Raw genomic sequence first — 13,764 nt, 5'->3', positions numbered from 1 at the left:
TCATTTTTCAATTTCATCAATTAGAGAGGAATGTAAAAGGAACATGCTCATGAAATGGGTGGGTATATATTGGGTCACTTATTTAATGAGGAAAGATATCCTTGCTCTCAAAAGACATGTGTTTATTCATTAGTTGATATTCTTTCGTACCCTATCTTTGATAAATTTGAAAATTGCCTTCTTACTCTTGCCATTCATAGAGGGCAACCCCAAATACTTATGTGTACCAAGAACAACTGGCACACCAAAAACACTAGCAATAAAATCTCAAACAACATGTGATGTGAAGTATTACGACTTCATAAGAACTCAAATTTTTAAAAATTGACAGGCTTGTCCTCGTGTAGTTTCGTAAGTCACAAGAATGTTTTTCATGGTCGTGGCTTCACGAGCATTGACTCTAAAAAATAAAAAGTAACATCCTGCAAATAAAATGAGAATAATTGGAACACTGCAACAAATCTTGACATCATGTATATGTCTCAACTAGCTTTTGAATAAGAATTGTGAGTCCTTCTACACATATAATAAACAAATAAGAGAAAGAGGATCTCCTTGATGCATACCTATGTTGAGTGTTATAAGACTAACAAAATTGTCATTAATAATGACTCAATAATCAATTGATTCAACACAGAGCATCTTTTGGGTACTTAGTTTTTTTATTCCTTCTGCAGCTACTATTAATGGGTTAAAATATATATTGAAATAGATTATTTGTCCATGATGCAGCCATTTTTGTTCGGAAACGCTACTTGCTGTTGTCATTTCCCTGCATTATGTGTATTTTACTACACAACGTGATTATGGATTTGAACACCACCTTTCAATGCTGCACAATATTACAAGTTATATATAGTGTACCATATTCCAGTGATAGTCAAATCTCATACTACCTTTTCATCTCCATGGCTCTTCAAATTCTCAACTTCTTCATCCTTTTTGCTATTTTTCTGTTCATGATCATTGCATTAAAAATTAAGAAACATTACAAAATATATGATTCAAGTACTAAAAAAATACCCCCAGGGCCATGGAAGCTACCAATTATAGGCAATATTCTCAATCTTGTTACGACAAACCCACCTAGAAAATTAAGAGACTTAGCCAAAATATATGGACCCTTGATGCGTCTCCAACTTGGCGAGATCTTCTTCGTTGTTGTTTCGTCACCCGAAGTTGCTAGGGAGGTCCTGAAAACGCATGATATTACTTTTGCATCAAGGCCTCATCTTCTAGCCACAGAAATAGCAGCTTATAATTCAACCGATATAGCTTTTTCACCTTACGGTGATTACTGGAGACAACTCAGAAAGATTTGTGCTATTGAGATTTTGAGCACAAGAAGGGTCAAAACTCTTTGGCCAGTAAGAGAGAAAGAGATTAACTCTCTCCTAAAAAATATTTCTTCAAATGAAGGATCAGAATTCAATCTTACTCAAGCAATTATTTCAATGATGTATACTTTCACTTCAATGGCTGCGTTTGGTAAGAAGTATTCAGAACAACAAGAGTTCATATCAGTTGTAAAACAACTGATAAAACTTGCTGGAGGGTTCTATATCGGTGACTTGTTTCCATCAGCCAAGTGGATTCAAAATCTCTCTGGAATGAGACCTAAGCTTGAGAAGTTAAGCCAACAAGTAGACAGGATATTAGAATGTATCATCGATGACCATAAAGAAACAAGATCAAGAAGAGATAAACAAGGTTTGGCTGAAGCAGATGAAGATCTGATCGATAGTCTTTTGAAATTTCACGACAATGACAGTGATACGGATTTTCATTTAACTTCTGATAATGTCAAGGCCATAATTTTGGTATGCAATTAATGTTTCGCTAAGTATATTTTGATATTTATATATATAACTATATGTTTTTGAAATTTGAACAAAGTTAAATGACATGTTTTTTATATTTTAAGGATATGTTTACTGGTGGAAGTGACACAGCAGCAACTCTCATTAACTGGACAATGGCTGAGATGTTAAAGGATACTAGAGTTTTGAAGAAAGCACAAGCTGAAGTGAGAGAAGGGATTAACAGGAGAGGAAAGATCGAAGAAGCTACGTTCGAAGAATTCAGCTATTTAAAAGCAGTAATCAAAGAGTCACTAAGATTACACCCTTCTGTTCCTCTTCTTCTTCCAAGGGAGAATAGAGAAGCTGTTGTGATTAATGGTTATGAAATACCTGTAAAAAGTAGGGTCATAGTTAATGCTTGGGCCATTGGAAAGGATCCAAAATATTGGACTGAGCCAGATAAGTTTTATCCTGAAAGGTTTATGGATAGTTTGCTTGATTACAAAGGAAGTAATTTTGAGTACATTCCATTTGGTGCTGGAAAGAGAATTTGTCCAGGTATGAACTATGGTTTGGCTAATACTGAGCAGGTTCTTGCACTTTTATTGTATCATTTTGATTGGAAGCTGCCTAATGGTATGAAAAATGAGGAATTAGAGATGACAGAAGAGTTTGGAATTACTATGTCAAGAAAAGGGGACCTTCACTTGATTCCCATCACTTCTCATCAGTTGGTTGTAATATAAAAAATGAGGTTCATATAAGTTGTACTACATGTAAGAGTGATGAACTTCTAAAGCATTATATATTTGATAATGTGAAATAAAAGAATATTGTAGAATTCTTGTAGCAGCTTGATAATGTGAAATAAAAGAATTCACAACATATTGGCTAAGATGCTGAATAGAGAAGAAAATATCAGGTCTAGTATTTATTAAATATAAAAGTCTTCCAATGAGTCTTCTTTTAGAAGAGGGATCATCCAAAGGAACACCATATATGAAAGATAACTTGTGTTTGGATCAAATGGACTAGAAGGATGAAGGATTAGTACCTAAAAATCCAATATTTTCAAGAAGTTCTAGCACATACTTTCTCTGATCTAAGAACATATTTAGGAATGACAATTTGACCCATCCCCAATGGGCACCCACAAATTTACCCATAACGGGTAGGGTAAAAACCCGTAAAAATGGGTACGGGCATGGGCTCGGGTAATTACCCATAAAAAAACGGGTACGGGTGCGGGTATGGGCACCTTGGTACCCAACCCGCCCCATACCCGCACACTATATATTTATGTATTTTTATTTTTATTTATATATTTTAGTTTATATTGTTATATAAAAATGCATGTCTATCGATTATAAAACGTATATCAATGTTAAGTCATTACATATTTAATAGAAGTGTTCGTTTATTTCAACAATAAATTATTTGAAATTTTTTTAATGTTTTTAAAAACTTAAAATTATATGTTATTTTATAATTGATCTATTTATTTTTAATAGGAATACGGGTCACGGGTCACGGGTCACGGGTATGGGTACTTACATACCCATAGGATACGGGAACGGGTGCTAACTTTGGCACCCAAACGGATATGGGCTCGGGCACGGGGATTTTTTTAAATTGCGGGTATGGGGATGGATAATATAGTACCCTGTCCAAACTCAGCCCATTACCATCCCTAAACATATTAGAAGATGATCTAGCTATTTCCAATCTATGGAAAAATCTAAATTGAGTAAATTCTTTGATACAAAATTTAATATCTAAAAATTGTTTGTCCATGTTGATATTTGTAAATATATAGTGTTAAGAATATTTGTATAAAATAGTCTCACATCGACTATATCATGTAATTAGATGTAATCTCTCTATATAATACAATTTTCATAGTGTTTTTCAAAACACACGGTTTAATCCATATGCTCCTAGTCTCTCTCATCTCAACATGGTATTAGAGCCTATCGATCGGACTTTGAGTTATCCGCCGTTTAATCCACGCATCAAGCCAAAAGAGTGTTGGGCGTGAAAGGGTGTATTTGGAAAATCCCAAGTCCCACATAAGTTAGAGATAGAGCATTGAAAGAGTTTATATAGAGTGGCACCCCTCACCTAACAAGTTGATTTTGTAAGGATGAGTTAGACAAACTCTAATATGGTATTAGTGCGGTTCGCGTCTCAGTTTGAGATAGTTGTTGCTATTTGATGTTTAGCAGTTAGCGGCAGCGGAGCGCTTCTCGATAGCGGTGCTATCTCGAGATAGCAACCCGTAGTGGTGACCCTCCGCTATGGAGGAGCGGTTCACGTCTCAATTTGAGATAGCAATTGTTATTTGATATTTAGCGGGTAGCGGGAGCGGAGCGTTTCTTAGCCCAAATAGATTTGAATTGTTTTAAACGCGAAAACCCAAATTTACCCTTAAAATTGATAAACTTTGGAGTGCTTGTTAGAAATTGTTGTTGTTACTATAATTATTAGATTCTTGTTCTTAAGATAGTAAAGTATGCAAAGCTAATGATGTCTACTATTTAGAGTAGATTTGCTTTGGATTTTATTTTCACTCTAACAAGTAAGCTTATTGTTTGGATCTATATTTTTGTAATGTATTTTTCAGCTTGATGCAACTTAACAACATAACCTTTTCCTAAAAAAAAATTATTAATTTGTGGTTTTTATTCATCTCTTCTCCACCATTTTACCATAACTTTTATTTTTTTTACATGGTATCAGAGTCTTGGTTGATCTTAATGGGTCTGGAAGGAAAAAAACCAACAAGAAAATGTTGGCGTTAGCTGTCAACAAGATTTTAGGAACTATAATAGGAATATAGTTATTAATTGTTAATTACCATGATTTGGCTATAATTATTCTGATTTAGTTATAATTAGAAATAGGTTTTCTGTGTATATAAATATAACCTATTCCCTCCTTGTAATATACGATTGAAATAATATGAAAGTTTTATATCAGTTTAACATGGTTTCAGCCGCCAGGTCTTAATCCTGACCTACGGTAACACTTTTCATCCTTCTTCCATGGCCGACTCGGATTCAAACTCCGATGAGGTTACCTCGTCTTCCATTCTTGCTGAATTGACGACGAAAATGACGGAAGTTCTGAACCGTGCGTCAGCCCCGTCACAAATTGGCTCTGACCATACGGTGGCACCGATTGGCATCATGTTAGATGGCAACAACTTTCCCCTTTGGTCCCAGGTGGTCGAGATGTATATCTCGGGCAAAGACAAACTAGGATATATCAATGGAGATCTCCTGCAACCCCCTCAAACAGATCATACGTTTCGACGTTGGCGGACTGACAACGCGATTGTTAAGGGATGGATAATCAACTCAATGGACTCTTCTCTAATCAGCAACTTTATTCGCTTCTCCACTGCCAAGCTGGTGTGGGATGCAATTGCGACCACGTACTTTGATGGCAGTAACACCTCTCAGGTGTATGACCTTCGGCGACGGGTGACACGTCTTAAACAAGCTGGTGGTTCTCTTGAAAAATATTATAACGATCTCCAAGGACTTTGGCGTGAGATAGATTTTCGTCGTCCAAATCCGATGACATGTCAAGTTGATATCCAACACTACAATACACTTATCCAAGAAGAACGAGTGTATGTGTTTTTGGATGGACTTGATGACCGCTTAGATAATATCAGAAGCGATGTTTTACAAATGAAATTGTTCCCAACAGTGGAGCAAGCATATGCACATGTTAGGAGGGAAGCTCTTCGTCAGGCAGTGATGACAGACAACTCCAATGAATTATCTGGAGCAGTTCTTGCATCTAAGGGTCTCAAATTACATAGCAGTAAGATACTTTCTCAATCCAAACATAAAGAACCATCTAATGGCACTAAGTGCTCTCATTGTGGAGGTAACAAACATACTAGCGAGACCTGTTTTAAGCTTCATGGATATCCAGACTGGTGGACAGATTTTCAGGCTCGAAAGAGTCGCGATACAACTGATAGCAACTCGGGAAAAGCTGTAGTAGCTACTGTCGAACCCCATCTTTCCCTCATTCCAAAATCAAGTCCCACACCACTGAAGGTAATGTTCTGATTTGCTCTAATCGTGATGATGACTCTAATGCATGGATACTTGATTTCGGAGCTACCGATCATATGACGTTCGATGCTGCTGATTTTTCTGAACGTTCAACCCATCGGCGCTCAAGTATTGCCAATGCAAATGGTGGTTTATCGGCGGTAACAGGGGCTGGAACTGTGATGTTATCACCAGCCCTTTCGCTTTCAAATACACTACTTGTTCCCTCTCTATCTCATAAGTTGTTGTCTGTGAGTCAAGTTACAAAAGACTTGAACTGTGTTATGCTAATTTATCCTTTTTTTGTTTCCTTCAGGATATTCTCATGAAGGAGATCAATGGGCGTGGTACTAAGAGAGGGGGACTTTACTATATGGAGGATTTTAGTGTAGGCCGAGGGCATCACATGCATTATCCAAGAAACAATAAAATGGAGCAAGTCTTACTTTAGCATCGCCGATTAGGCCATCCTTCGTTTGGCTACCTGATACATGTGTTCCCAAGCTTATTTTCATATACATCTTTGTTGAACTTCAAATGTGAAGCTTGTATTTTAGCCAAGAGTCATCGAGCTACTTTTCCATCAAGTATGAATAAAAGTAATGCTCTGTTTGCTTTAATCCATTCTGATGTATGGGGTCCATCCCCAAAATCTTCTATCTCTGGTTATCGGTGGTTTGTGATATTTGTTGATGATTGCACTCAAATGACTTGGATTTATTTGTTGAACCAAAAACTTGAAGTGATACACATATTTCAACAATTCCATAAAATGATTCAAACTCAATATTCAAAGAAAATTAAGATCCTTCGCTCTGATAATGGTGGGGAGTTTGTAAATCATCAATTCCATGAGTATTTCAAAAAACACGGACTTATTCACGAAACCACGTGTCCACAAACCCCACAACAAAATGGTGTTGCAGAACGAAAAAATCGCCATATTATTGAAACTTCCCGTGCTCTTTTACATGGAGCACATGTGCCTCACCACCATTGGACTGACGCTATTACTACAGCAGTATATCTCATCAATCGGATGCCATCGAAGGTCCTTGAATTTAAAAGTCCGCTGCAGACCTTGTCCACATTTGTACCGCTTCCTACAATACAAATGCTGCCACCTCGAGTCTTTGGGTGTGTTGCGTTTGTTCACCTACATAAAAACCAGCGTACAAAGCTTGATCCGTGTGCCATTCGCTGCCTATTTTTGGGATATGGTGTACACCAGAAAGGGTATTGGTGCTATGACCCTATTACTCGACGCATTTATGTAACTATGGATGTTACATTCTTGGAATTTGACCATTTCTACTCATCTGTATCACCCAATTCTTCTCTTTAGGGGGAGACACCAGAAGAAGAGTCGAATTGGTCGACATTTGACTGGTTCAAAGATATTGATATACCTTCAACTGAAGTTTTTGGTGATTCTTGTCAAACTCAAACAGACCATATGAGTCCTGAAGTTGAAGTATCGGAATCCCCCCCCCCCTCTCCAGTACTCAACGATCCATCTCCTGAGAATATCATTGAGGTAAACTCTCATATATCTCATAATAATAATAATAATAATAATAATAATAATAATAATGGTGATATCTCTGTTAGCTATGAATTACCTCACAGGCATAATCGGGGAAAACCACCGAAGTGTTACTCTCCTGAAGAAGAGGATCATAGATCAAGGTATCCAATTGCTAATTATGTCTCTATGAAGGACTTGTCTGAACCCCTTAAGAAATTTGCAAATGAGTTGTGAATGAAGAAATGGAGGCATTAAACAAGAATGCGACATGGACTCTTGTCCCTTTACCAAAAGGAAAGAAACCAGTAGGGTGTAAGTGGGTTTTCTCTATCAAGTACAAAGCTGATGGGTCTATTGAAAGGTACAAAGCAAGATTAGTGGCTAAAGGCTTTACACAAACATATGGCGTAGACTATCAAGAAACTTTTTCACTTGTTGCCAAGTTGAGCACTGTCAGATTTCTTTTATCTCTTGCAGTAAATCTGGATTGGCCATTGCATCAGTTAGACGTGAAAAATGCATTTCTCCATGGGCACTTGAAAGAAGAAATATATATGGATATCCCTCCGGGATACATGACAAATTATGAGACTAAGGTGGTGTGTAAATTGCAACGCAGTTTGTACGGCTTGAAGCAATCTCCTAGAGCGTGGTTTGGGAGATTGAACCTGGCAATGAAAAAATATGGCTTCCAACAAAGCAACGCAGATCATACGTTGTTTCTGAAACATCGTCAAGGTAAGGTCACAACTTTGATTGTGTATGTAGATGATATGATTATTACAGAAGATGAGTCTGAGGAAATAGCAAAACTTCAAAAACAACTTGCAACCGAATTTGAGATGAAAAATCTAGGTGGGCTTAAATATTTTCTAGGTATTGAAGTTACTAGGTCGAAGAAAGGCATCTTTTTATCTCAACGAAAATATATCCTAGATCTTTTATCAGAAGTTGGGCTACTAGACTGTAAACCTGTAGATACTCCAATTGTCCAGAACCACCAACTTGGAGAATATCCAGACCAAGTGCCAACAAACAAAGGAAGGTACCAGAGATTGGTTGGCAAACTTATTTACTTATCTCATACACGACCTGATATAGCGTATGCGGTAAGTGTAGTAAGTCAATTTATGCACAACCCGAGTAAAGATCACATGGACGCGGTAATTCGAATCATGCGGTACTTGAAGTCCTCGCCTGGAAAAGGCTTGATGTTCACAAAGAATAATCATGTACAAGTTGAAGGTTATACAGACGCTGACTGGGCAGGAGATATCACCAAGAAAAAATCCACCTCAGGCTATTTTACCTTTGTTGGAGGAAATTTGGTTACATGGAAAAGTAAGAAACAAAAGGTTGTAGCATTATCAAGTGCTGAAGCAGAGTTTCGAGGGATGGCTAAAGGTCTTTGTGAGCTTCTTTGGCTTCGAAGATTGTTAATTGAAATTGGCTTTGCTCCGAACAATGCGATGAACCTTTTTTGTGACAACAAGTCTGCAATTGAAATTGCTCATAATCCGGTTCAACATGATCGGACAAAACACGTGGAAATAGATCGACACTTCATTAAGCAAAATTTGGAGACCAAGATAATTCAATTCCCGTTTGTTAAATCTGAAGATCAATTAGCAGATATACTCACAAAAGTTGTATGTAGCAGAGACTTCTATAACGCACTTGACAAGTTGGCCATTCGAGATCTCTATGCACCAACTTGAGGGGGAGTGTTGGCGTTAGCTGTCAACAAGATTTTAGGAACTATAATAGGAATATAGTTATTAATTGTTAATTACCATGATTTGGCTATAATTATTATGATTTAGTTATAATTAGAAATAGGTTTTCTGTGTATATAAATATAACCTATTCCCTCCTTGTAATATACGATTGAAATAATATGAAAGTTTTATATCAGTTTAACAGAAAGCATTCACAAAAAACCTTTAAACACCGTAAATGACTTCCAACAGTAGTTTTTTACCTCCATCTCGTGTGTTAGTAGGAGAAAACTATCATTTTTGGGCTGCAAAAATGAAAGCTTATTTGAGAAAAACGATTTTCGTAAAAAAATAACTTTATCAAAAATAAAATCGTATTTTGGTATTTTCGAGAAAAACGATTTTTAAATTTTTGGGAAAAATCGATTTTTTTGTATTTTTCAAAATAAATCGAATTTTTTTTTGAAAAAAATAATTTAAAAATTGTTTTTTTTTCGAAAAAAAATAACTTTTTCTAAAATAAAATTTTGGTATTTTCCAAAAAAATGATTTTTTGTATTTTTTTTTAAAAATTGATTTTTTTTCGGAAAAAAAGATAATTTTGTATTTTTCAAAAAAATAATTTTTTAATATTTAAAAAAATCATTTTTTTAAAATTAGATAAAAAAATCCATTGGATCATTAAAATGTGTTGGATGGATTGGATTAATCCATACTTATAAATGGATGGAGTTAATTCAATCCATTAACTTAGTTTTTATGTAGTGAATGGATTATATGGATTTTTTGGTGGATGAATTGGATAGATTTTGTCTTAATGGATTCAATTGTCACCCCTAATTTGAAGCACTAAAAATGAAAGAAACTGAACTGTTAGAGAATTTTCTGACGGAATTTCGAAGGTTGTTTCACAAATCAGATTGTTGGGAGAGAAACTCAGTGATCAAACAGCTGTGAAAAAATTCCGGTGTGTCTTCTAGAGAGGTTTGAAGCAAAAATATCCTCTCTCGAAGAAACTAAGAACTTTTCTCAAACCACACTTGCAGAGCTTGTTAATGCTTTGCATGGTAATGAGTAGGGAATATCTTTAAGGATGGAAGAAAATGTTGAAGGTGCTTTTGTGGCCAACACCAAAGGCAAAAATCAAAGTTACAACAGTTATGGGAAAAAATATTTTAGTGAGAAGAAAGGAAAAGGAAATAGGGAGGAAGTCAACAATAGAGAGAGTTGGAAAAAGAAGTTCCCACTTTGTCAATATTGCAAAAAGGATACTCATTTAGAGAAGTATTGTTGGTACAGTTCAGGAGTTAAATGTAGAGTCAGCAATCAACTTGGTCACGTGGAGAAGGTTTGCACAAACAAAGAAAATCAGCAGGGACAACAAGTCTAAGTTGTTGAACACCATCAACAAGAGGAGAAATTATTCATGGCTTCTTACTATTCAGTCAATAGCAGCAAAGAAACATGGTTAATAGATAGTGGGTGTACTAATCACATAACTCATAATTAGAGTTTTATAAGTCCTTATACTCTAATGTTACAATAGGCAATCGAGAACATGTTGATATCAAAGGAAAAGGTGTTATAGTTGTTGAACTCCCTCATGTATCAAATATATTTTAGATGTTTTATTTGTACATGAAATAAATCAAAGTCTTTTAAGTGTGGGGAAAATGATGGAAAGGAACTATTTATTGCATTTCAAAGACATGAGATGCACTATTTTAGAACCTTCTGGATCTAAGTTAATGATAGTTGAAATGAAAGGTAAAAGTTTTCCAATAAAGTGGAAGCAAACAGTCACGCATGCTTTTCTGAGTAGTGTTAGTGATTCCTCATTGTGGCATAAAAGGTTGGGTCACTTTAGTTACTCAACCTTAAAACAAATGAGTTCTAATGATTTGGTTGAAAATTTACCAATCATTGATGATGTTGTTGACATGTGTGATGTATGTCAATTTGAAAAACAAAGTAGATTATCATTCCGTGTTTTGTCAACCTGGAAAGCTTCTGAAAAGTTATAACTCATACACACTGATATGTTTGGTCTAATGCCAACAACATCTTTAAATGGAAGCAAGTATTTTCTGCTATTTATAGATGATTTTACAAGGATGGATTGGGTATTTTTTCTAAGGCAAAATTCAAATGTGTTTGCTGCATTTTAGAGTTTCAAACTTATGGTTGAAAAAAAGGATGATTGTCAAGTTAAAAAGCTCAGATTGAATGGAACTGAGTATACAACAGGGGAATTTAAATTTTTTTGTGAGTAAAACAATTTATTGTTCCTTACACTCCTCAATAAAATGGAGTGAGTGAAAGGAAGAACAGGACAATCATGGAGATGACTCGATGTTTGCTTTTTGAGAAATATATTCCTAATACCTTTTGGGCTGAGGCTGTAAACACCTCAGTGTACTTGCTGAATTTATTTCCTACCAAAGCCTTGAAGGGAGAAACACCCTTTAAATCATGGTATAAAATAAAGTTGTTTGCTGAACATTTAAAAATATTTGGATGTGTGTTTTATGTCCATGTTCCAAATGTGAAAAGAGATGAATTGGAAATCAACTATGTGCTTGATATATTTTTAGGGTATAACAGTAACTCCAAAGAGTAGCGAAATTATAATTTGGAGACCAAAAAAATTCTAGTTAGCAGATATGTGAAGTTTAATGAGTTCTCTAAATGGAATTGGAAGAAAAGTCAAGCAGAAGGTTCAAGAAAGGTATTGTCTATGGAAGATGGTTTGGAAGATCAAAATTCAGAAGATGAAGGAGAAAATTATGATAGTGATGTTGATTTTCCAACCCGAAGTACTAGAACCTTGGATGATATTTATGCCAGGTGCAATATTGCTACATTAGAGTCTAGCAGTATGTTGAAGCTGCTAATGTTGAGGAGTGGAAAGTTGCCATGCAAGAGGAGATGAAGATGATAGAGAAAAATAAAAAAAATGGCAGCTTGTAGACAAACCAAAAAATCAAAAGATTATGATGTTAAGTGGGTTTATATAACCAAACTCAACCTTGATGGTTCTATAAATAAACTTAAGGCCATATTGGTGGTAAAAGGTTATTTTTAACAACATGGTGTTAATTTCTCAGACACTTATGTACTTGTTGCAAGACATGATACAATTAGGTTGTTGATTGCCTTAGCAGCAAAATTGGGATGAAAATTGTATCATTTTGATGTTAAATCAACTTTTTTGAATGGGTTGCTTGATGAAGACATTTATGAAGACCAGCCTGAAGGTTTTAAGGTTGCAGGAAGTGAAAATAAAGTTTACAAGCTTCACAAAGCCCTCTATGGCATAAAATAAGCACCAAGAGCATGGTACAAAAGAATTGATGGCTATCTTCTACAGAGAGGTTTTAAAAGAAATGAAAATGAGGCTACTTTGTATGTGAAGAGGTCAAAGAATGAAGTGAAACTAATAATGTCATTGTATGTTGATGATTTGTTGGTTATAGGGAATGAATCCACTTCTCAAAGTCAATTCAAGCAAGTTATAGAGAATGAACATGAGAGGACATATTTGAGTGGAATAAAATATTTTCTTAGAATGGAGATCTTTCTGTCAAATACTGGAATCTTCGTTTCATAAAAAAAATTGCTTTGGAGGTGTTAATGAAGTTTTATATGGATAAATGCAAGCATGTTTCCACACCTCTGGTTGTGAATGAAAAATATCAAAGGATGGTGGTGATAATAGTGAAGATACTTCTATTTATAGAAGTATAACTGGAAGTTTGTTGTATCTTTCAGCGTCCAGACCAAATATAATGTTCGCCACTAGCTTACTTTCCAGGTTCATGCATTCTCCAAGTCAAGTTCATCTTGGTGCAGCTAAGAGAGTTTTAAGGTAGATAAAAGGTGCAACTGTTTATGGTTTATGTTTTCTGAAAAATGAAAGTGGAAACCTCCAAGGATATGCAGATAGTGTCTGGACTGGAAGTGTAGATGATGCGAAAAGTACCTCTAGTTATGTTTTCTCATTTCGAAGTGATGTGTTCTCATGGAACTCGAAGAAACAAGAAATTGTCGCCCAATCATTAGTTGAAGTGGAGTATATTTTTGTTGCTGCAACAACAAATCAAATTATTTGGCTAAGGAAGATTTTATCAGATGTAGGACACTTTCAAAACAAAACTAATGTCATATGGGTGGATAACAAATATGCTATTGCAATAGCTAAGAATCCATTCCAACATGGAAGAACCAAACAGATCAAGGTTAAATATCATGTTATTAGAAAAGATGAAAAGTCAAAGGAAATCAGTTTAGAGCATTGCAATTCAGAAAATCAGATTCCAGATATAATGACCAAAGCTCTTTCTAAGAAAAAGTTTAACGAATTGAGATCAATACTTGGAGAATTCGAGAAAAATATTAAGGAGGAGTGTTAGAAATTAATATTTTTCTAATATATTAATTAGTTTACTTGTTGTTGTTACAATAATTATTAGATTTTTGCTTATTAAGATAGTAAAGTAGGCAAAAGCTAATGGTAATTATTAGATTTTAGTTCACAAAACCAATCTTCCTTCAATATCACCTTCTCACTAAAAAATAAACTTCCATCGAAACAATATACAGTAGCACAAAATAACTCAACACTATCTTCATCACTTCTCATG

The 13,764-nt window shown here is 35.3% G+C and overlaps 1 protein-coding gene across 1 annotated transcript; it reads left to right on the top strand.

Annotated features, from left to right (window-relative positions):
* Positions 1–908: 908 nt before the first annotated feature.
* Positions 909–2,548, top strand: LOC127084763 (cytochrome P450 71D11). Its single transcript, XM_051025266.1, has 2 exons — positions 909–1,820; positions 1,925–2,548. The coding sequence occupies exons 1-2, from the start codon at positions 909–911 to the stop codon at positions 2,546–2,548; spliced, it is 1,536 nt and encodes a 511-aa protein (XP_050881223.1).
* The last annotated feature ends 11,216 nt before the right edge of the window (positions 2,549–13,764 follow it).

The sequence above is a fragment of the Lathyrus oleraceus genome, chromosome 5, assembly GCF_024323335.1.
Source record: "Lathyrus oleraceus cultivar Zhongwan6 chromosome 5, CAAS_Psat_ZW6_1.0, whole genome shotgun sequence".
Taxonomy (NCBI): domain Eukaryota; kingdom Viridiplantae; phylum Streptophyta; class Magnoliopsida; order Fabales; family Fabaceae; genus Lathyrus; species Lathyrus oleraceus.
The sequence above is the reverse complement of the archived record's forward strand: the minus strand, read 5'-3'. Positions and strand labels throughout refer to the sequence as shown.